At 51.2% G+C, this 23193-nt stretch overlaps 2 protein-coding genes across 3 annotated transcripts in view; one reads left to right on the top strand and one right to left on the bottom strand.

Annotated features, from left to right (window-relative positions):
* Positions 1 to 18: 18 nt before the first annotated feature.
* Positions 19 to 23193, bottom strand: part of NOS1AP (nitric oxide synthase 1 adaptor protein) — a 149610-nt gene continuing 126435 nt past the window's right edge. For both annotated transcript variants that reach the window (XM_006014859.3, XM_006014860.3), the window contains exons 11-12: positions 6568 to 6889; positions 19 to 4159 (exon numbers count right to left, since the gene is read on the bottom strand). In XM_006014859.3, coding sequence (XP_006014921.1) covers positions 3631 to 4159; positions 6568 to 6889 — 851 coding nt within the window. In that variant the 3' untranslated portion in view covers positions 19 to 3630. The remainder of the gene's footprint in view (positions 4160 to 6567; positions 6890 to 23193) is intronic.
* SPATA46 (spermatogenesis associated 46) lies at positions 11767 to 14434 on the top strand. The gene is made up of 2 exons (XM_006015010.2): positions 11767 to 12028; positions 13837 to 14434. Exons 1-2 carry the CDS (start codon positions 11767 to 11769, stop codon positions 14358 to 14360), a joined length of 786 nt encoding a protein of 261 aa, XP_006015072.2. The 3' UTR covers positions 14361 to 14434.

The following is a 23193-nucleotide window of genomic DNA, read 5'->3' as shown; positions in this document are numbered from 1 at the left end:
CCGCTGCTGCTACTGCAGGCCGGGCCCGCGGGGAAGAGGACGGCCCCTGGCTCTCTCCTACCCGCGCGCAGCCGCGCCGACCCGCGCTGCAGCAGGCTCCCCCGAGCGGCGCTGCCCCGCCGCGGACCGCGCCTGAAGCGAGCGCAGGGCTCCGGGGAGGGGACTTCCCTCTTCGTGCGCCCCTTGCCTGCAGCCCCGGCGGGGTGTCTGCCCTCCACGGCCGCCCCTCGCCCACAGCCCCGCCCTCCGCTGCGCCCCGCTATAAACCCGCCGTGTCTCAAGCAGGGGGCTGCGGCACCCCGGGGTGCCCCGACATCCTCGTGAGGGTGGTGCGGGGTGCCACGCGCTATTCGCGCTGCATAAAAACGTGATTCATAAAATAAACGCAGAGATCTCCAGCAGAAATATGTTGTGCTAAAAGTATTCGCCCCTGCTGCGGTCTCCCGGCTCGCTGCCACGGAAGAATTCCTCCAGTATTTTTCAGTAGACAAAAAACGAGCGAAAACCATTAGTCGGTGTTTTTGGAGGGGTGCCTTGAGAGCCATTGCTCTCTACGATCCCCACCAGCCTGGGGGTTGCACAGAGTCCTCCAGGGCAGGGTGGCACCTTAGAGACCAAATGGTTCAGCTCAGCAAAGCAAATCATGAGCTTTCACAGATGACAGCCTGTGGCCCTTTCATACAGGCCCTACGCCGCGGAACAATGTTATGCATAGGTAACAAGCGCCATTTCTGTAGAGAATCCCACCTTGCAACACACGTAAAGGATCTTTATTGTGCAATCAGCGTGGTTCATTCTGAGCTCTGTATCCAACCTAACTAATATAAATAGAGGCTTTTGGCACACATTAGGATCACTGTTTTTCAAAATGTTGGTGCCCTGAAACACTCTGCTTCACTAAAGGGGGAGATTACACATGCTCCTGTTTTCTGATTAGCATACATCATACATAGTTTTATATAGGCAGTGTATGTGTATATATATATATATAATTTCTATTTGTGTGATAGCATTGGACATATACAGAATATACACACATATACATGGCCATTTTGTATCCAGGATCCTATGGCACAGATCAGCATTCACTGGACTCAAAACAACTTTCAGAGGCATGATTCATTCTCGGGTGGTCCCTTTACAAGGGAATTCAAGGCACAGGAATATTCTCACATCCACCTCATATGTTAATGCAGAGTCCAAATGGTACTGTTGACAGCTGTGGCCTCCATACATTGGTAGGACTATGAGGTGGGTTTGGATGGTGCAAAATAGTTAACTTCATTGGTGTCATTGCCCGCATCCTATCAGCTCAGCAGTGGACACAGACATTTCAATGGGCCTGGACAGGAAGGCTTTACTGCAAGGAGCATCTCTAAGTGAGGTGGTGAGGAGAAACGTCCACTGGTTTGGCCACAGCTCTCGCTGCAGCCAGGTGCAATCAGTGTGGCCCTTCCGAAGGACAATGGAGTTGTACCAATTCTCACCAGCTAAGAATCTGAGATTGGGGTTTTGCCTCTTGATATTTTTTGCAGGTGACTTTCCAACCCAGGGGAGTGGAGACCCAGGGACAAAACAGAGGGAATCACAGTGCATTAGGCCTGGAATAAAATTAAACCAATGTCTTCCAGAACCTCTGTTCTGAGGCCGTGGGATGTCCCAGGAGGGGAAGTCATATACATTAGCATCCAACCACCCCATCAGGACTGGGCCAGGGCCGGAACAACTGCACAAGTTCACCCCACCAGCTCATCAGTGGAGTAAGAGGTGAACTAAGAAATGAGGCCTGAATCCACAGCATTTCAGGAGCCCCTTCCATCAGTACAATGAGAATGAAAGCCAGACAGTGCTGCACTGTCCTTGCAGTGAACCTGCTCCTCAGCCTCCTCCTCCTCCATGCCTGTTCTCAGAAAGCAGGATGCAGAGCCCTGCTTAGCTGGCTCTGAAATGAGACAAGCAGAATTGCTGCATAGATACTATCTCTCACAATCATGTCTACTACTTGAAACTCCAAAGGCAATGTCCTTACTGCAGAATAAGCTTAGGTGAAGGCTCTCCCCGAAATGTAAAGTAGTTCCAGAGCTGGCCTGGTCTGGGAGCCTGGGTTACAGCTCCCACTCCACTTTCTCTGCACCTAGTATCCCCCCACCCCTCACCACCTCCCCTTTGGTTTTGCAGTGAGGACACCATGCTGAATCACTGGTGCCCTTCAAGGACTTCCCACATTTCTCTGTCTGACCAAACCCACTAGGAAAGAATCACAGAATGACTTGGTTTCCTGCGTGGCAAAGGACCATGGGATATGTCCCAATCAGTCCCAGAGAGATAGCCAAGTGTGGCAGCAGGTCCTAGCGAGATAGCCAGGTGAGTGTGGCACCAGGGAAGACACAGGAATGGAGTAGGGTGGCTGGTCACTTTTGGAACATAGCCAACTGGGTGCTTGTCCCTGGGTGCGGATGACCCAAGTTAACTCTGCAGTGATGACTTATCCTAAACATGGGGCCCAAGTCTAGCTTTAGCCTGACAAAAGGCAGGCTTCAGGACAGGAGGTTGCATGGCAGGGAAGGGTGACAAAAGGTGTGAAGGGACAATCTAGAGTTTCACCAAGGCATGGATTGAGATTATCCTACTACACGCAGCCACCCTGCAGAGAAAATTACATTAGGAAACCAACAGCAGTGACAGAGCTACAACAATGGAGACTGAGGCCATAATCAACAGATGTAGCACACCTGGAATGCTTCACAATGTCCAGGACTGTACAGGCACGGAAGAATTTAGTCCCAGCACACCCCAGCCAGGTGATGTACATTATAAAACAGGGAGCAGGGCCAAGGTCATAGAAGGAATCGGTGGCATAGATGGAAACAGAGCATAAGATGTTCAAGCACTAGTACCAGTAGTTTCTAATGACTAGACCTCTGTCCCCTCCACTACATTATTTAACCCTCTCTCCTGGCTCCTCTGAGGTACAGATATGCAGCAGACCCAGCCACCAGCTCTCCTCTCTACCCTGAAAATTCAATCATCCAAAAATCTCTCTCTACATGTGTCTCTTTCTGGGAGCATTCAGACTCCCTGGCTAGGTGCTACTAGGGCAGCTTTTGTCTTGTGCTAAGGATTAAAGGAGTGCCCCCAACCCCCGCCACATCTCTGTAGGGAACATCATTGATGCTGGCACAAAAGATGTCTAACTAGGAATCACACTGGCCAGGACACAATGGCAGCCCCTCACTGTGCAGTGCAGCAGCTTGCAGGCAGCTTCATCTTTGGCCTGGAGCTAAAGTCCACAGAAATTGCTTATCACATTGTGCAAAAGACAGTGCCACACTGGGACCTGTGGTGTCCAAGAGCTAAGCCTCCATATTGAAGATGAGGGTGCCTGCAGGTTGCACTGCACAAGGCAGGAAGTGGCACAATGGCTGCCCCTGGCCTCCTGTCTTTCCTTCTGCTCCATGTAGGATCCACTAGTGCCAAAAGAGATAAGTAGTGGGTCCAGGCCTGCATAGTGCCCTGGTCCTTCCATGCTGCCCGGGTTCCCCTCCACAGAGTGGGCAGTATGCTCCTGCCAGTTCTACTGAGCTGCCCCCCTGAGGATAGTCCGCATGCTTCCCTCAGACCCTAGGGCAGCTACTCAAAGGACAGAAGGTCTGGGTGGGGTCCCTCATTTTCCAGGCCAGAGGTCTGTGCCTCAGGCTGGCCGTTGTCCTCGTGGGGCTGGTACTCATGCAGGTGGTTGGCAGGAGCGAGGCTAAGTCTGAGGGAAGGTTTCTCTGGGCAGGGAGGAGAGGCTGCTATTTTGTCAGCAGCCTTCAACTTGCCCTCCAGGTTATCCTTGTAGATGAGATCAGGCACAGGGAAGGAGCCATTGTGGTTGGGCTCATCCCCATTTTGCACTACTCTGCCAGGGTCGCTCTGCTCAGCATTGCCCTCTGGCTGAGGCACATCCCATGCCACCTTCCACTCCTCCACGTGGGCTGCTTGGTCGAGATACTCTTGGCTTTGCTCAGATGCTGCTTTCACAGTGCCATCCAGGCTGCTCACAACTGGCTGGGAGGAGATAAGCATGTCCTGGGGGGTCTTGAGAGCCCGGGGAGTGCGCTTCTTGGTCACGGGGGGAGGTGGGTCAAGGCGGGGAAAGGCTTCCAGCAGCACAAGCCTGTAAGCACAATGAACCATCAGTGAGCATCTCTCCCACTTCAACTTGCCCCAGAGCCCCTCCAAAAGGAAGCATCAGTCAGCAACAAAACGCAGGCACATCAGGGACTGTCATGTGGCACCTGACAGGTACTTGGGACAGGGCCGAAGCAGAATACGATGCCCGAGTGATGCTGCAGAGGGCGAGTGAAAACCAGTCTCTCAGTGGAATTTGGCACCCCATCCTGAAAGGGCTTTGGGGCATTTAATGAGGGCAGGGTTTTGGCTTGATGCTTTACTGAAAAGTCCAAACATCCCCCCCCCAGCACAGTGCCCCTACTCACACTGCAAAGGGGCGCTGCCTTGATTTGGATGGGCAGAGGTGCTGTTGTCCCAGCCACAACATTCACTGTTGCATCTCTCAGCTGAAGGCTGAGCCAGCACAGTCTTGTGAGGACAGACAGAGTCTGTGGCCCCACTGCAATATCAAGACACCTCATCAGCCAAGTACTATGACAGGGAAAGGATTGCCCAATGGTTAGGGTGCCAGCTTAGGGTAGGCGGTTCTATTTACTACCTTGCCACTGACTCCCTGCACAGCTTTGGGCAGGTCAGTCAGCCTCTGCCTGTCTCAGCTCCCCTCAAGCTGGGAGGGAGAACAACACTGCCCTGTTTCACAGCTTTGTCACAGACTGCACAGAGTGATGGTGCTGAGTACCAAGGTAGAAACAACTCTTGCAGCAGTCTCAGTCTAAAGATGAGGCCAAGAGAGAGGACTTGTACCTGTCCTCAGAGAGTTTCAGCCATGTGCTGTGCTTGGAGCAACATACTTGCAGTTCCCGTTCTTAAGGGACATTTCTTCCCTGATTCAATGCATCCTGCTATGTGTTGAGGCACTGTCCCTGAGCATGGCCCTCCAGGAAATCTCTGCTGAGCTGGGCACTAACCATGCCTGGGCAGCTTGCAGCAGAAGCACTCCCTGGCAGTCTTTCTGTAGCCTTAACTACTCTAGCAGGTGGAGCAGCTGGGCAGATGGGGCCAGAAGAAGCTGAAGCAGGAGAGGGCAGACACCTGGGACATAGCGGTGAAATGCAGGGTGAGGAGGAGTGGAACATTGAGCTAGTTTACATGGGAACTCTTAGGAAAGCTCAGCTGAATTAACTTTTAAAGTGGATTAGCTAAACTGCATTAAAAAGTGTGTGGACATGGGGTATGTTTACACTGTGGTGGCAGCATGCCTTAGCCAGGACACGACTGATTGCACCTACCCCCTTTCAAATGCTCTAAACCCAGAAATACATACTGTGCTTATTAGCAGCTGCAGGGATTGTATTCCTGTGTTTGAAATGTGTGCAGGAATGGATGGGCTGGGTGGGCTTAGAAACAATCCAGCCAGGCCATGTCATGGTGGTAGACATACCCTACAATTCCAAATGGAAGTGGTCTTAAATCAGTGATTTTTCAACTGGGGTGCTGCAGTGCACTGGGGTGCCATGAGATCCTTTTATGGGTTCTGTGCAATATTAGCACTGTTAGGTGTACAAACACCGACACATGATTCACAAAATAAACCCAGAGATTTCAAATACAAATCCAGGATGCCAAAAACATTCAGACCTGTTTGTGGTCTCTCTGTTTTTTGCAACAGAAGAATTGTCCTATTATTTTTATACAGTCTAAAAAACAATTGAAAGCTAAGAGCTGGCATTTTCCAAGGCGTGTCTTACATCTAAAAAGGTTGAGAATTACTGATGTAAATCAGTTGCAGGAGACCCTTGCTCAACCAGACTGCAAGAAACCCTCCCCTGTTCATCTACATGGAATGTTCATGTACATGAGACATCTGGAATAAAGAATAGCACCAAAAGGTCAAAGGGAAAAAAAGAAATAAAACCACCGCACCACAGTCCAGCAACATTATAACTACATTGTTACACAACCTAGCACAGGAAAGGATTCAGATCTACCTGCATATACTTGGGCACTGCACAATCTGTGGCCATTTGCTTTCTTGTATTCCTCATCAGCAGGCTGGGAATTCCTCTAATTGGAGTGGTCATATAAACGGGGATCAGACAAACAAGGGTCTACAGGCATTTACTTCACTTCCAGGCCAAATTTACTAGTAATTAAGAATAAACGAATCTACAAAAGGGATTTTATGTAGTTTAATAATTATTTCACTTACAATTCATACCTGGAGTTAATCCAGATTAATTTTTTCCTGAGTGTTCCTATGTGCAGACAAGGCTGGGGAGCGGGAGAGGGCTTGGGCAGGTGGGAAATGGTGCAGTGCATTACAGGCCAACTGAAGTGATGGCTGTTCCCTGGCATGGTGGCTGTATAGCATAGCCCTGTAGTAACATCATTCACCATGGCCTTTGAGGGTCAGTAGACACAAGGACTGCAACACCCGCAGGGGAAACTTACCCTTCCTCGTGAACCTGGTCCTCCAGCTGGGCATGCGTCCCACCAGCTAGCACGGCCCCCACGTTGGCATTGATCTTTGTCATGCCCACGTCTCCAAAGCTGGTAGGCTCCTTTCTGCGGAGGAAGTCATTCACCTTCGCCCCCACGGCCTTGCTCAGGTTCCTGAGGTGCTGGCTCCCTCCCACTCGCAGTCCGGCCCCGCTGGGCTCGGCAGCTGCAGGTTGGGCTGGCTGAGGCATGGGAGACACTTTGGAGATGGACCTGCTGTGCTGCAGCTTTGGTGTGGGGGCAGTATTGGAATTCTCAAACATGCTTTGGTCAACTGGAAGAGAAGAGCAGAGGCAGTGGTATGAGTGGGGCCACTGGGTTGAGCAGGGCCACTGGGTTGAGTGGAAGCATTAGACTGGGTCATCCAGCACAGGCCAACGCACCCAAGAGGGAGCACTAGCTGGGCAGGAGTACTGGGAGGAGCTGGAGCCCTGGCTGGGTGAGAGTACAGGCCTGAACAAAAGTACCGTGTTTCCTTTTTGGTATCTGCTGAATGGGATCAAGGCTACTTCCTGCCCTGAGAAAAGGGCTCGCAGGGCCAGAGGAGGAGAGTGCTCCAGAACCTGATGGATGACACTCTCTTTAGCAGTAGTTTCACCTCTGTAAGCCCTGTGCTGGGTCTGTACCTGAATCTCAGGTCTGCCTGAGCAAAGAAGGCCAGCTTGGATCGGGCAGCTGAAAGACAGATACCTCGGGGACAGGGCAGCACCGATACAGCTCCCTCCAACCACTGCCAGGCTTCTCTTTTGAACAGGGCACTTGGGGCAAGGCCAGGACTGAGAAGGCTCCCCAGAGCCCAGGGTTAAGGACAAAGACCCTCCTGGGGCTTCCGGTCTGTCCCCATGCAAAATGGCTGTCTTTGGGCCCATCCCTGCCAGACAGCCTCCCTGCCTGTGACATTCAGGCACACACACGAAAACCAACAGACCAGGGCAGCCCTTCCATTCCCCAGACTTGCCAGCTACCAGCTGCTCTCGCTCACACCCTCCGTTAACCCTCTTGGAGGTGTTCAGGCTAAGCTGCCTCACAGGAGCCCCCAATAGGCTCAGCCTCCCTGTGCCAGCCCTGCACCCATGCTAGCAGTGTATGCAAACCACTAGTAAACCTCTACAGCCTCCTCTGAGAGGTGCTGTAGGAGCAGAGGGCAGAGAAGCAGCCTCAGTGACCCGGTCATTGCAGACGGAGAATGGGCTGTCAAACAGAGCAGGCCCACCAGGGGGCAGCAGGAGAGCAATGCATGCAGGCAGCCCCTAGCTTGGGACCCCCGGGAACAGGACCCGCAGAGGGTCTGGCAAGATCAGGGGGAAGAGGGAAGGGTGAAAGCAGAGGAGAAATCCACGCTCACTCTGGCACAGAAAAACAGGTGCAGGACGCATCTCTTACCTGACACCAGAAAGGGCTCGGAAAGCAGATTGCAAATAAACAAACAGGAGAAAGAGAGAGAAAGATGATTTGCAGGGTAGACAGCTGCAAACATGGGGTGGAGGTCCTTTTTCTCCCCTCATGGGCTTCCCCAGTGACAAACCCCCATGGGACCCTGAGCTGCTCACCCCAAGCCAACCCCAGCCGTGTGCACCACTGACATTGCTGCCTGGGACCTCACACACAAGCAGCCTGGGGAGCCCAGCTGTTTTCAGGAGTGAAGGAATATATCTGCAGTATGGCCAATCTGTGGGGACCCTGGAGTTGCCTCCTGCAGCCATGTCTCAGCTCTCCAGCTGTTCAGGCACTGCGAGAGACCAGAAGGTCAATCCCAGCATGCTTCCTACAGTCCAGGGTGCTGTGAGGCATTAGGCTGTGGTTGTGACGATGCCCATAGCCCGATCTCTGCACTGTTTCTCCCCAGCTAATGCTCTGTTCCCCAAAGCCCCACTTCAGCAAAAGCATCTCAGCCCACCCACAATAAACCTTTTCTCACAAGCTGTGGCCAAAAGCCAAGCCCACCTGAGCAAGCCACACCAGTTTCATTTAAGCTGTGACTGAAACCAGTGCAAGGCCCCATGTAAATACCGTAATTTGGGTTTAGGAGCAACTTGTTTCAGCTTGGTATGAACTACTTCACAGTGAACTGAACTAAATTGCTAGAGGTTTAGCTTAGCAACCGAGAGGCAGAGAGGGGAGATGATTGCTGTCTATAAATACATCAGCGGGGTAAACAAACCAGGAGACAAATGCTATTTAAGCTAAAAGGCAGTGCTGGCACAAGCACACATGGGTATAAACTGTCTCTGAATAGATTTAAGATGGGAATTAGCAGGTTTCTAACCATGAGAACAGCAAGGTTCTGGCTCAGCCTCTCAATAGGAATAGTGGGGGCCAAAATCCCTAATTGCCTTTGAGACCTATAGCTGGCTGTGTTTGTGAACAAGATTGACTTTGCCACTTAGATGCAGCTGCTCATCACAGCAAGGGTTGATAACCTCAGAGGCCCCTTGCATTCCTCTACCCCCAAGAGAGCTTGGTTGAAATCAAAACCTCTGCCCATAGCTGGTCACGTTGGCACGAATTCATGCTACACCAGCAACTTCCACATGGAGATGAGCCAGTAGTGGAGGGGCAGAGCATCTCTGGGAATTAGCTACAGAATCCATCACGCACTCAGCTCCGGCAGAGAGTGGTTGAAAGATGTCTTACATTGCTATTTGGTAGAGATCAGCAGATGCAGGGACCAGATCTTTATGTTGCAACTGGCTTGAGGGCAGCCTGACAAAGACCTACGATTGGCAACTACTCTCTGGCTCTTCCTTTCCCAGGCTCCCTCACTGTGAGGCTGCCTTAGAGAGAAAGGACTACAGAGCAAGCATCAGATTTCCTTTATTTTCTCCATGGCTGTCACCAGCATCACCCCTGCCAACAGCTTCATTCAAACATTTTCCATTCGTAGAGGAGGCCAAGCAATCCTTGAAGTGCCACTGCTGCTTTCGGAGTTACTTGGCAAGAACTTTTAAATATTTATCTACACAGCTCCACACAGCCATGTCACCAGCCACAGGGCTGCTGATGCAGCTCCCCCATTCCTAAGACTCCTCTCCTCATCCCATTATCAAACACAGCCAGGCTGGGAAAGACCCAGTGCCATACCTGCAGCTCTGCCAGCTGCCTCACTAGAAAGCCTCCCTCCCACCTTTGAAAAGCTGTGACCCCCAGGTTCCCAATCAGAATGCTCTGCGCTCTGGGGTTGGCCTGCAGTGTTCAACCCCACGTCCTGGGTCAGACTGTTTTGGCTGGTAAAGATAGAAACCATGTTTTAGGCCTGTATGGGGGTGGCAGTCGATCTCCTGCTCCTTCCCCCATAAACACTAACTCAGAGAACAAACTGGGATGAGGAGCTGTATGGATAAGCTACTCAAGGAACTATAGTTGCTAGCAAGGCACCTTTCCACCTTCCTTTGAGGACTGTCATTGTGCAGCTGAGAAACTAGAGTTAATCAAAGGTGATAGAGCTCAGTTAGAACCCCAGGTATTCAGCCTGCATCTCTCAGAGATAAAGGCACTTCAGAGACATGCTGTATATGTCTCTTTGGCCCTGACAGAACATGCTCTGAGACTTCCAAGGATGGAGACAGCCCTGCAAACCCATAACACTTAAATAACTCCAGAACAGAGATCTGTTTCACATTGACAGTTACCATTGAATGATCTAAATTAGGGGCTGGCAACCTGCAGCCTGCAGGCTGGATCCAGCCCACGGAGCCACTGGGATTTCAGTGGCATTCAACAACAAGAGACTTCAGCTGGGTGTGCTCTTCCTGTACTGCCACAGAAAGAAGCGCTGGCTGCAGATGGGTCAGAGCACCTGCCCACCCTTCACTGACCCAAGGTGGGTCATTTTGGCCCACAGCCAGAAAAAGTTGCCTACTGGTGACCTAAATGATTTGGCACCAGGGTTAGGCCAAGGCTGAGACCAATTAATCTTAACCAGGGTGCCAGGGCACCCTGGGGTGCTGTGAGATCCTTTGAAGGGTGCCACAGAGATAAGCAGATAAGTGCAGGTTCAGGCTCTTTGCCTAGCTACTTCCCCACCCCACTGCTTGCACCCCTGAAAGGAAGTAAATCCTGTAAAAAATAAATTAGTTTATAAAATGAGGTACTGCTCAATTCACAAAAATTATGGAGAGGTACCTTGAGTCTGGCAAGGGGCACCTTGAGTCTAAAAAGGTTGAGAACCACTGGCTTAGACAGAGAGGAGAGCTAAGAGCTTCTATGATAAGGACTTTACAGTCTTGTTGTATATGGGCAACAACTCGGGTTGACGAAAGTGCTGAGAGGTTGATGGAGCCTTACAGGGCTAAGTCAGAAAGAGCTTTGTCAACAGTGTGGAGTGTAGGTGAAGATACCTGTGGCTGTGGAACAGCAGGTATGGAAGGCCAGGTCTTAAAGTTGGTTTGACTGTTCCTGCTAACCACAAAGCCTTGGAGGTGCTGAGCCAGATTTGCAGAAATGGGCATCAAAAAGTCAGGCCCTGACTCCAGAGGGAGGTTCTGGGTACTCGGTGTTTGCTAAGCCTGGTGGCTTATTTAGGGGCCCGAAATATGGACTTTGCATCCCATTTGTGAACTCCCTGTAGAGGCTAATGACACGAGGCTATCTGTGCGTGACCCAGGTACATGTGCAAGGATGAACCTGAATGTAGGAGCACTGTGTGGGTGGGACAATGAGCTGCTTTGCCTGTGGGACCATCTGCTTAGTCCTCCAGATGTTCCTCCACTGGCAACTTTCTCCATGACCTGACATATGACCAAGCCATGGAAAGTACTCTTACCTCCAAGCATATTCCAAGACAAAGACAATACCCCATAGACTGCTTTAGAGACAAGGCCAGGCTGCAGGATGCTGGCAGCGTGTCACAATGAACCACAGAACACTGCCTTCCCCACACAGGACAGTCACTGTGTATGCCATAACATGGGAGCAATCTCGTCCCCGCTCCCTTCTCCAGACACACTCATTGCTAATACCTGGGACTGTGCAATGTTCCCCTTACACCACAATATGTCTGAGCACAGAAAACACACTGTCTGCTGAGGGAATCTTACCTGACCTCCACAGGCCTGGAGCACCTGCTGCAAAATCTGGACTCATTTAAGTAAGCACTAAGGCCCCAGGTGAGTGATCCACAATACTTTTGCTCCTGCCACAGGCATCAAATTGATGCCCATTCTAATGCTGACGGAGCTGCCATTTGTGATGTCAGCTGGTGATGTCACAATATCAAGGACATCAGCAATCCACCCAGATGCTTTCCACCACCTCAGGAACTCTCATCCAGGAGAAGAGCTTGCTCCATGCACTACCCTTGAGAGGACAATGGAGAACTTCTCCCTGCTCACAATTTCTGGACCATGTCTACCCAGCTGCACTATGAAGAGCACTCCTGATCTGCCATCCCTCAAGGGCACCTCCAGCCTGCCAGGTAACTGCACAGCATGGTGTCCTGTGTCCATTGCCATGGAAGAGGAGGTCAGGTGGAGGTTAACATGTTTAGTGTGATTTAAGGCATCATCAGACCCACAGGCCCCAAAGCAGCCTGGGAGGGTCAGTACTACAGTCCATGACAGTAACAGGTTCTGCAACTGCTCATGGGGAGAGTGCCACAAGGCCAGGAGGAGCTTGCCTAGGGACAGCAAGACCCAGCAGCTGCCATAGGCTAGCATGAGTTTAATGGATGGCTCAACACTTCTCCAGCACTCCCCCAAGTCTTCTAGGGAGGAAGAGCAGCCTAGAAATGCCCAGTGAGATCAGGGTAGAGCTGTATCCCCATAGCCCAAATGGGGAGACTGAGGCAAAAGCAGATCAGTATTTTCCTAAGAGCATTGATTTCCTGTGCTTTACTCCAGAGCCCTTGAGCCAGATTTTTCAAAGATACTGACCATCTCCAGCTTTCACTAAGATCAATGGGAACAAGAAGCACCTAGCACTTTTGGAAATTGGGTCTCAGCTTTCCAAACTTGGATGCTCAAAACCACCTTTGAAAAGTTGAGGTCTAAGTGACTTGCCCAGTGTCTCACAGTGAGTCAGTAGCAAAGGTAGCAGTCAGCAAAATTTCCATTCCTTCCCCCTCTCTGTGTTCTCTTGGATCACAGCTCCTCCATGTCTGGAGGAGGCTGTTAGTCAGGAAACCAGTGTCTTATTTCCACCACGGGCAAGTCACTGACCTTTTGCAGTCTTACATCCTCCACCTATAAAACAGGGATTATGGAGAAGGCCCTGGAGGCTTTGCCCTATAGGATTCTCTCTCTGGGACAGAACTCCTTAGCACAGTGGATGACCAGCACTGTGGCCTGGGCCAGACAGCCCACAGGACCACCCTCATCTGCACAAACACCCAAGCTCAGGCTTCCCGTACCTCAGGGGGCTCACCCCCTGATCCTTGGCCACGGGGCCCCAGAAAGGCCTCCGCAGTCTCTCCCACTTCACAGGGGACTCTCGCATAGCACCTGCCAGATCTAGGGCTGGACAAGGGGCACAGGGCAGCCTTCAAAGGCCTGTAACCTATTGTGCTAGGCAAAGTCAGCTTTATGGCATGTCTGGGGCCTGCACCTTAGCTGGAGTTAGTAAGAGGCTAAAGCCCTGCCTGCCCCACCATCATCGTTTCTCTGGGGATTCACAGCAGGGATTCAACAAGCTTCTGCTGCCACTGAGGGGCCTGGTCCAGGACACGTCTCACTGCTCCTATGCCAGTGGAGCATTGTCAGGCAGTCGCAGCATCACCCGGTGAGGTCCTGTGTGTGCATAACCTCCCACAGCCATGTCCCTAGGCCTGCCTGCCCCGTCACTCAAACCCGCTGCATGTGCCTTGCAGAGTACCTGTGGCAGGGGATGTCCATCCTTGGGGGGTGAAGTTGGACTGAGGGAGCAGACACAGCCCAGACAGGGAAGCTGGCCATTTCCACATGTGACAGAGATGGCTGCAGGGTATGAGAGCATCCACAGCCAGTAGGGGCCCTTTCATGGAGGAGGAAAAAGGTTAGGCCAAGGTAGAATGGGCGCTTTGTAAAACAGCCCAGTTCCTCAGAGCAGGGCTGGGTCTTGGTGCCCTGAATGGCTATGTTGGCAGGAGAGGGAGAAGCCCATGAGTCATCCTGCTCTGAGATTTCCTTCCCAGCAGGTGAGCATTACTCCCAATGCTACTGGAGGCTGTGGCAGATTTTGTACAAAGGCTGGCTGTGGCAAAGGTCACAGGCCCTGAAGATTCATTTCAGCCCCTTCTTTTCTTGGTAGCTTGTGTCCTCACCAAAGTCCACAGCAATGAGTCACCAGGGCGTAACTGCATCATCTACTGGCCCTGGTTTTCCCCATACAGCTACTTAGTGGACATGGACAAAACAGGCCAGCTGGGAGCCTGCAGCTTTCCAGGTGCACTGGCAGACAGTGACTGGGACACTGACCAATCTGAGGACCTCTCAGAGAGCATCTCCTCCTCCTCATGCTCCCTGGAGAAGGCTCGTCTCCATGAGAGCAGCAGGAAAACCAGTTCTGGCAGGGAAGCCCGAGACAGCATCACCTCCCGGGACATCCTCACAGCTTCGAAGTGGCAGCCATTGCCTCACAATGGCTACAAATGTGTGGCATGCTGCCGCGTGTTCCCCACCCTGCATGCCCTCAAGACTCACATCAAGTGCAGCTTCAAGGAGGGCTTCAGCTGCAAGGTGTATTACCACAAGCTCAAAGCCCTGTGGGTGAAGGAGCGCAAGGCCCGACCTGATGATGGGCTACCCTTCAACACCACCAAAATGCCCAAGTGATCCAGACCAGCTTGGGTGCCCTGTCTCCACTGTTACCATTGTGGGGACAGTATAATGCACTTCATTCCCTATTACAGAACCAGAATAAATCAGATTATCAGGAGTCATCTCCTGATGACTTTTCTTGCTTGGGAGAAGGCAGCTCCCAAGGGTATGAACACCCCATCCAGACTAGACTCATTCCTATGGGTTAGTTGTCTGCAGCTCCTCCATGGTCACAGAAGCTGTGGCCATCATGCTGGGATGAGCTGGGGTCAGTCTCCTCCCATCCTTGCCAGGTCACAGTCTCTATTGTCCAACAGGGTCACCATATTCAGCCCAGCAGAGTCCCCTCTCTGCTTCACTAATCAGACCTGCACCCTTCCCGCAGGCTAGTAAGGGATTCCTATTACCGATCTTCAACATTTTAGAAATTTCAGAAAATGTAAGAGTAAGTCAAAAGCTACCTTAAGTCTAAAATGAGAATATTGAAAGCCACCGCCTATGTGTGACTGCCATACAACTCAACAGAACCAGGCAGGTCACCTGGAGTGAGAGAGAGAGCAGAAATGCAAAGAGAGGACAGCTCAGTTAAAAGGAAGTGCCAAGAGGCTACTCAAGCCCCATGGGCTCCTTCTGGAAAGTGGGAGAAGGCCAGCATGGTTCTGAGAGAGATGAGGAAGGCCAGGGCCCTATGGGTGATGGTGTAGAAATCCTGCCTTGCACCGTCCCTCTGTTCTCAGCTCCTGCCTAGTCTCAAACCCACCTTGCTTTCAGAAGAGCCCAGGCACCTGGAAGGACCTTGGAGATAGACTGGGAGTCCTGGTTGTAGGCATGTCTTCTGTTCCTCACTCCTGCTATCTGCTCTTTCAGTAACTGGTTTGAATGGAGGTGGCTCTAGCACACACAATGTCAACTCATGCTTTGCCTGGCTTTTTTCCTCCAGAGCTCAGAGAAGACAATCCCCAGCCTTTCTATGGTGCACTTGATCATTAGAGAAAGTACTATCAAGAAAGGCCTTGCTCATGGGATCAAATTTACTCAGCAAAATGCCTTCATCTAACTGGAATAGGGAAACATAATGATGATTCTAGTGTTTGCCTGGGAGCTGTGCAGGACAAGCCTTAGACCTGTCAAACCTGAAGCCATAATCATGCTTCACATGCCTCAATGAGACACAGTCAGGCAGGCAAATTGGCTGGAGGCATTACAATAGAACAAGTTGATTTTGTTGAATCTCCAGAAGGAAACCAGGCAAATTTCCAAGGATACTCTGGTTTCCTTGCCAGTACACCTGCTTCTCAGGCTACTGCAGAGGCAGGACCCTGAAGGAACTGGGAGGCTCAGTTCAAGGTCAAACTGTGGCTCTCAGGTCTTCCAGGTTCTCAACTTATTGAGGAATCATTGCAATTTTGTTTTAAAAAAAGAAAACAAAACCTGGACCATATTGGACTCCCTCATTTCATGGGAAACCTTAAAATGACATGTTTTCATTTAGACAGGGAACATTTTCCTTCATACATTTCAGGGTTTTCCCCCAGAACAAGAATTCTGGGTCTCCAACTGGCCTTAGCCAGAGGATTCCAGACACCTGTTTAATGTAACACAGATGTCCTAGCTCTGGTGCCGTGGTAACAAAGACTAATTACTGCAGACATGCAGGAGGAGATGGTAGCCAAGTGCCACATCTTGTGAAGTCAGCTCATCACTGCACTGGGCTTAAGTTCAGCAGCAACAACCAACCAAACGCAGCTCAGTCCTGAGTCACTCTAGCCACAAAACAGATGTCAATCTGGCATAGATTGAATTGCTATGCCCTCTGTGGTACATGGATGCTGAGAGAATGGCACCAAATGGGGCTCAACCCTGTTCTGTGCCAGGGTGACAGCTGCCTTCTTGGCTGCTCCAGTACGAACTGAAGCGGAGGGACTCAAAGCATCACTGGCCATACTACAGCTTGGCTGGGGCTGTGACTGTAAATGGCAGGTAGGGTAGGATGTGTGGGCATACCTGCTAGCTGTGAAAGGCAGAGTGCCACTCTAGCACAACTGCCAACACTGAGTCCAACATACTGCACTCAAGGGCGGGTGGACTTGACAGTGCTGCGGTGGAGAGACAGTATTTATTATAATGGGGGACAGTCAGCCCTTGGTGCATTCTTAAAGCTGAGGGGAGCAGTCCCTCTCCTTTCCCATCCATACAGGGTACTGACTAGGCATAGGTCTGAGTTCTCCATATTGCCAAGGACTGAAAGAACTGGCTCCAAACTAGTCTTGCCTAGAGTCTTGTGAAAGGGCTGCTTCAGTGGAAAGTTTGCCTGAGGGAGGACTGCAAGCTCCAGCTGGACAGCTCTCTACTGTAATCTACAGCCCTGGCACAAACTCCTCCTGCAGCTTCCCCCTGCAGCAAGGAATGGAGATCCTGCCAGTGTATCAGTAGTACTGTAACTGAATGTGTGCATTCCAGTAATCCAGAGGGACCCCAAGGGAGAAGGGGCAGGGAGGGAGCTCACATTGTGCCAGGCACTGTAGAGACCATGAGCAAACCAGGCCCATTGTGTATCAGGTGCTGCACAAACCCTGACTGAGGGTGGCCCTCCCCTCTCTGGCATTGTCCAAGTGCTGTACAGACCCTGAGCAGAATCAGGCCCCCAAAAAACAACCACTAAGAGATAGCTCCTGCCCAAACTCTTCCCCAGTCACAGTGGCTGGAGTGGGGTAGAATGGCTGCAGTCTCTCCGACAGCAGCACAGCAAGGGGCTGCATCTACAGTGGAACCTGCTCCCCAAAGTGGCTCCAGTGTGCCACACCATGCCATAAGGGACTGTTGGGAAGTGCCTCAGGGACTCCTGTTCAGCTGGATCCAACTTGGGCTGGTTTCATGGGACAGGTTTCACTGTATGGAAAGTCCCATTTCCAGGAAGATGGCTTCCATGTAGACTAAAAATAGCTGGATTGCTCTAGGCCTTAGAGTTTGGAAGGTGGAGGAAGTGACTCAGAGAGAGAGGGAGCAAGGGAGAGAGAGACACAGAGAAAGAAAGGAAGAGACAACAGAAAGCCTTGAGAAATAGAAAGATTTATTTAGCAAAAGCCAACCAGCTAATGACAACACCCAGGGGTTAAGTGCACTTACATCAACAGGTCTGTTTCCCAGATAGACTGAATCAACAGTTAGCAACAGAGGAGTTGTAGGAAAAGGACAAAAAATAGAGCTTTAACCCCCTCCCCCCCGCCACCCCACCAAGGTCCATAACAGAAGTGTGGGGCTAGAGAGGATTTTTATAGGCAACGTCGAGTTACTGGGAGTATGAGTTACACATATACAGTTCCTGCTCCCGTGGGACAGCAGGATGCTGGAGTAGGGGGGCCTGGTCCCAGCAGCACCGAAAGCAAGTGAGATGCCTGGTTCCAACCACAGGACACTGCACCCCTCTGCCAGGCACTGCTGACCAGAAATCCCAAGGCAGCCACCCCAAAATGAGACCGGCTCCAGTATCACTGTCTCCAAACCCTGGCCCTTGCCTAAGCAGGAGCTAAGCTGAGTGCTGAGAAAGAAGCTGGGAGCAGACAGCTGCTAGAGACCCGGCTACTGGTCTCCCCCAAGGCAGCTGGCTCCAGCTCAGAAAAGTGGTTAGAGAGGCTCCCACTGACATGTACATCTTCCTAGCAGGATCCCAAGGTCACTGAAGCTCCAGCTCCCTCCCCTGCCATTGATGGTTTTCCCTTCTGCTGCCTGTGCTGATGCAAAGCGAGTGTGAGCTGGGGAACAGAAACCGGGGATGGCGGAAAAGGAGAGGGGGAAATGGGGCTGCACCTGCCCCAAAAAGCAGGGTAGACTAGACTATGGATTAAACTATGACTTCCTTCTGGTGCTGTTCAGTGCCCTCACCCTCCATTTGACACCCCTGTCAAAGCCCAGAGCTCTAAACCCTTATTAAAATCTCCCTACAAACCCATCCCCTGGCCCCCTCATGTCTCATCGCTGCCTTTATCTCCCTTGCTTCTCTCTCTCTCTCTCACTCCCTCCTTTCCCTTTTCACATGCATGCCCTTCTCCTGGCCTTGAATCCTCTCTCCTGTTGTTCTAACTGTGTGCCAGGACTGATGACAGGCTATTAGGACCCACTCTGCACTGCTCTTCTCTTGCTGATGGCACTGTGAATGGCAGGCCCACAGGCCCATTGGGAGACCGTGATTGTCTTAGTAGGGACAGGCCCACATGCAGCCCTGATCATGGTAACCCCACCATCTTGTCCACGAGGCCAATCACCCAGAGGAGCTCTGAGCTACTTCAAGTTCCAGATCAACAAAAGTGCTTCCCAAATCCCTCCCAACCTACTCTCTCTGACCAGAGTGCCCCACACAAAGTGTGGGCAGACAGCACTCTCTCCCAACCCACCCCCTGCCTGGCTGAATGAAAACTGTTCCCAGATGGAACAGGGGTGAGATGGAAGTGATACTGGTGAGCAGAGGAATAGCAAACACTAAGAAATTCGCATCACCTTGCCTTCTGTACAAGGAGCCTGCCCTAGGTTGTTAAAACCAACCCCTCAGCTATCCCAGCTGGAGAGATTTGAGCACCCAGACACCCCTCTGTGCCCTGACCCCATAAAACGTGCCTCACAGCCAAGCTTCCACAGCCCACCCCCTCAGCCACCCTGGACAGCATCCTGTGCTCACTCACTGCCCTGATCCCTCAGAGCATGGCTTCACAGCCAGTTCCTCATCTACATCCCCTGTGCTAGACAAAGCTGCATGCAGCACATCACTGACCTGCCCTGGCTCCTGGGCTCTTCAAGAGCTGCCAATGCCAGGGAGACCCCAGGGGAAGGCAAGAGATGGAGCTTTCTCAACAGGAGATGGAATCTGTCATGGCAGGAGGTGAGCTTGAGGCTCCATCACTCTGCCCTTACCCCTACCCTTTTGGGGAGAATCCTGCCACAGCCAGCAATGAAGAAGAGCAGGCAGAAAGGCAAAGGCAAGAAGGCAGAGAGGCCAGAGAAGCAAGTGAGGAGGGAGTAAAAAAGAGGATAAATAAATGAACCAACCCCCCATGTCCTCAAGTGCCTCTGGGGGAGCAGAGGGGAAAGACAGGTCCTGGCTGACTAACACATTAGCCATTGTCTCTTGGGAGACACCCAAATACTGCAGTGATGGGCAACAGCTAAAGATCTCAGGAAAGGCAGGGGGGGTGATCAGGGCTATGGGCTCTTGTAGAACAAGCATCCCACGACATACTTGCTGAGACGGGGACAGGTTGTTAGCTGGCAAAGCCTGAAACCTGACTGGCAGACTGGCAGCACAAAGTACTGGCTCTGAAGTGGGATGCAGGAGAGGAGGTAGGACACATGGGGTGGGGTGGAGGGGGTTGGAATAAGGAATTTTTTGATCTCCTCCCACGTACCCTGAGGAGTCTGTAAACAGGGTCTGTTTGCTGTTAATAACCAGGCCACCTGTCTCCCTCCCCAGATCCTGTCTCTTTAATGGCATCATCCCTGGAGCCCTGGCTGGCTTCTCTTTCATTAGTGTAACTCCAGTGCTGAGCCTTACAGTATGTGACACACAGCAATTAAGCAGCTCCTGGCACCTGTTCACATGTCAGTGTTCAACCTGCAGGAGCACAGTTGGAATGGCGTAGCTATCAGAACGTCATTTGGAAGCTGGTATCCAGGACACCTGCCACCACCTCTCTCCCACCATGCACCCCAGTGGGCTTCTAATCAGCTCCCCCTTCAAAGAGTCATTAAAAATCAACATCGCATGTCCAGGCTGGGCAAACAACTGCCAAGCAGTCAATATAACCAGGAAACTGTGCCACAAAGCAGCCCTCCCTCCTTGGAAACAGGTTCTCTGAAGAGTAAACATCCTACAGTCTGAAGGTTCAGTGACCAAAAGGTGTCCCCCAGCTGTGCTCACAGGAGCAAGGCATGCATTTTTTTGCTAGCCTCAAGTATTTGCCTTGGCTGGAAAAGTAGGTGTAGAAAAGCTGCGTTTGTGAGAGTGTCCTTTTGCACCCCCACCAAATCTACACTATTTGTGAGTGCAACCAGCTCTGCATACGGTGGAATGGCTGGCTGACAACCTGAAAGTCATAGCCCCCCTGTAGTCCAATGATTATGGTAAAAGCTCAGCTCTTATCTATCTACTAAAAAAAGCAGGTTTCTAGCCCTGAGGGCTGCAGAAAAAAACATGAGAATGTGACTTGAGGGCACCCCGGAGGCTCAGAAACTAGACAGAAAAGGAAGAGAGCCTTGTGTTTATTATTTGAAAGCCAATCTTTTGATTTCTGGGGCCTGTCACCCAAGTGCCTGGGGCTATCCCTGCTGTCAAAAGCAGCATGACTTAGTGCCTTTGCTTTCCAGCCTGGTGCTCCATGATGCCCCCTTTCCTCTCTCAGTCAAGGTCTCCATTCTCTCTTCCCATTGCCCTCCCTACTCCCTAAGTCTTTGCATGACAACTGCCCAGAGTTAGCAGTCCTCTCCATCCTACTTCAGCTTCCCCTCCACTGCCTCAGCACTTAAACTCTTTCCATCTCTCCCAAACTGCACCCATTCCCACCTGCTCCCCTGCTGCTATTCCTGCTTTCTTTACTATCTGCCCATAGCCACTGCTCCTTTCCTCTCTCCCTCCACTTACCCTGGCAACCCACCTATTCCTGCCTTCAGGGTAGATGGTGCCGTCCCAGCAAGGTCCCTCCAGCAATACATTCCAACACTCGCAGTGCAGTCACCCATGGCTGCTGGCTTGTACCTTTGTAGGAAAGGCCCCTACCAAATCATCAACAGGCATTTCTCTTAATGAAACCTTTTCTTGGGGACTCACATCTGCCAGCTGACAGTCAGCATTAATACAATGAGAGGGGGTAAGAAACCACATACTTAAGACCTAAGTTAGGGCATCTGAAGCCCGAACACTTGTTGTCTTTCTCTTCCAATTATATAACCTGATTCAATAACAGACATTACCTCACCTCACATATCTCAGTTCTCTCCTATCCTTGGACCATCATATCAAAACCAATATCCTGCACCTAGCAAGGAATACCCAGAGAAGCAGTCTCCTAAAACAGAAACCGAGCCAGGTCGCACATCCTTTGGAATATTTTAGACTGTAAACAAACAGGAAGAAATAACATGCTTCTGCTCTAGAGCCAAGATCTCCAGTCCGTAAGAGGATTGGAGTGACTTTTATGATTTATAAAGCCGTGGGGGAAGTGTTTGGCTCCCTTCACATTTGGAACTTCCTGACTCCTTCACTGTGTTTGTGACTTTTTTTGTATTTGATTTGCATGTTTTATGCAAAGGAAAAGAAAGAAAAATAAGGGTGAGATCTTTGCACGGCTCTGTTGCACTGTGTTCAGTGATCTGGGAGGGTGGAGGGTCGACAAAACACAAAATGGCTGAGGTTAGTCAAACCCAAAGAGGGCAGTGAGGGAGGGCAGAAACGTGACCAGGCTATGGGGGGCCAGAGCGGTATGGGCAAAGGGGGTAGGGGCGGCATTCAGTTTCACCAACAGAGTTTGAGGCAGGCTGGAAAGAATGATCTGAGTTGCTTCGTGTGCATGGACAGGGTTTGGATGAACTGGGACTGTTCAGGGAGAAACAACTGTAGAGTCAAAGAGATCAGCTGTTCACTGATGCTGCCTTCAGAACAGCAAGCCATACAGCAAGCTGTGTAAAGACTGGGATGGAGGACAACACAGAAGACAGGACTGCCAAAGAATGGGGGATAACCTGGGGATTAAGGTGAAAGCCTGGGAATTTTCCCCTGCTCTGCCACAAATGTACCATGTGCCCAAATCACTTGGTCTCTCTGTGCCTCAGGTCCTCCTCTGTACAAAAGGGGCAAGAGCTTTGCTCCACCTCACCTTGTGCATTAAAGACTGTGAGCTGGTCACATACCATAGCCCAGAGAAGTACCTACACCGATATACATCATCACAGACATCAATGGTGTTCGTAGACTGCAGAGGTCAGCTGGGGTTACCCCCTCTCATGAAACAACAGAAACAGGAAGGGGCCCAAAGGCCATGAAAAGCTCCCTTATGCTGACAGAAGGAAAAGATTAAAAGTTGTGATTTCCCCCCACAACATTTCCTGGGCTTCTCTGTGACCCTTCACTCACCCCACCCTAACCCTATTTAGCAGTCAGAGGAGATGAGCCCAGGGGGCCCCTAGTTGCAAGTAGCACAAAGACTGACTGGTGCAAAGAAGGAAGGTCTCCATGCAAAAATCAAGGGGATGCTCAATGAAAAAAGAAGGCAACTGAGAAGCAGAATCCCTGCGTGTTAGTGCAATGCACAGGTAACCTGTGGAACTCTGTGCCAGAGGATTCCAGGGAGGCCAACAGCTAAGCAGGATTCAGAAAGGGACTAAAGATTAATGTGGATAAAGAAAATATCCACAGTGATAAAACTGCATCAAGGATAAGACACCTAAGCTTGACCTGACCTCTGAAAGGTAAAACTGCTTCCCCAGCCTTCACTGTTAATGTCTGTGATACTATGGCTAGTGGCTCGAATTGCCAGATTTGGGTGGACTAAAGCTAGGCTCCTAAAACTGCCCAGAACCCCGACAAAAATTGGGAGTCATATGGTGGCTACTGAGGCTTTTGGCTGGGCCACGGTTCATAATAGTTCCTGGCTGGTGGGAGGCCCTGACTAGCCATGTGGCCTAGGGCCCATCCACATATAACTCTCTCCATAGGCAGTTTCTTCACTAGGCATGGGCCTCCTTCCCATGATGGCCCATTCCAGTACCTGTAGCAGCCCCACAGCACTCTCCCCAGGCCTCTCCCTACAAAGCCACAGCCCACCCCTCAGTGACACAGCTGCATCCAGGCCCATGTGCTCTTCTT

The sequence above is a fragment of the Alligator sinensis genome, unplaced genomic scaffold (assembly GCF_000455745.1).
Source record: "Alligator sinensis unplaced genomic scaffold, ASM45574v1 scaffold647_2, whole genome shotgun sequence".
Taxonomy (NCBI): Eukaryota; Metazoa; Chordata; order Crocodylia; family Alligatoridae; genus Alligator; species Alligator sinensis.
Note: the sequence above shows the minus strand (reverse complement) of the source record. Positions and strands in the feature narration are given on the sequence as shown.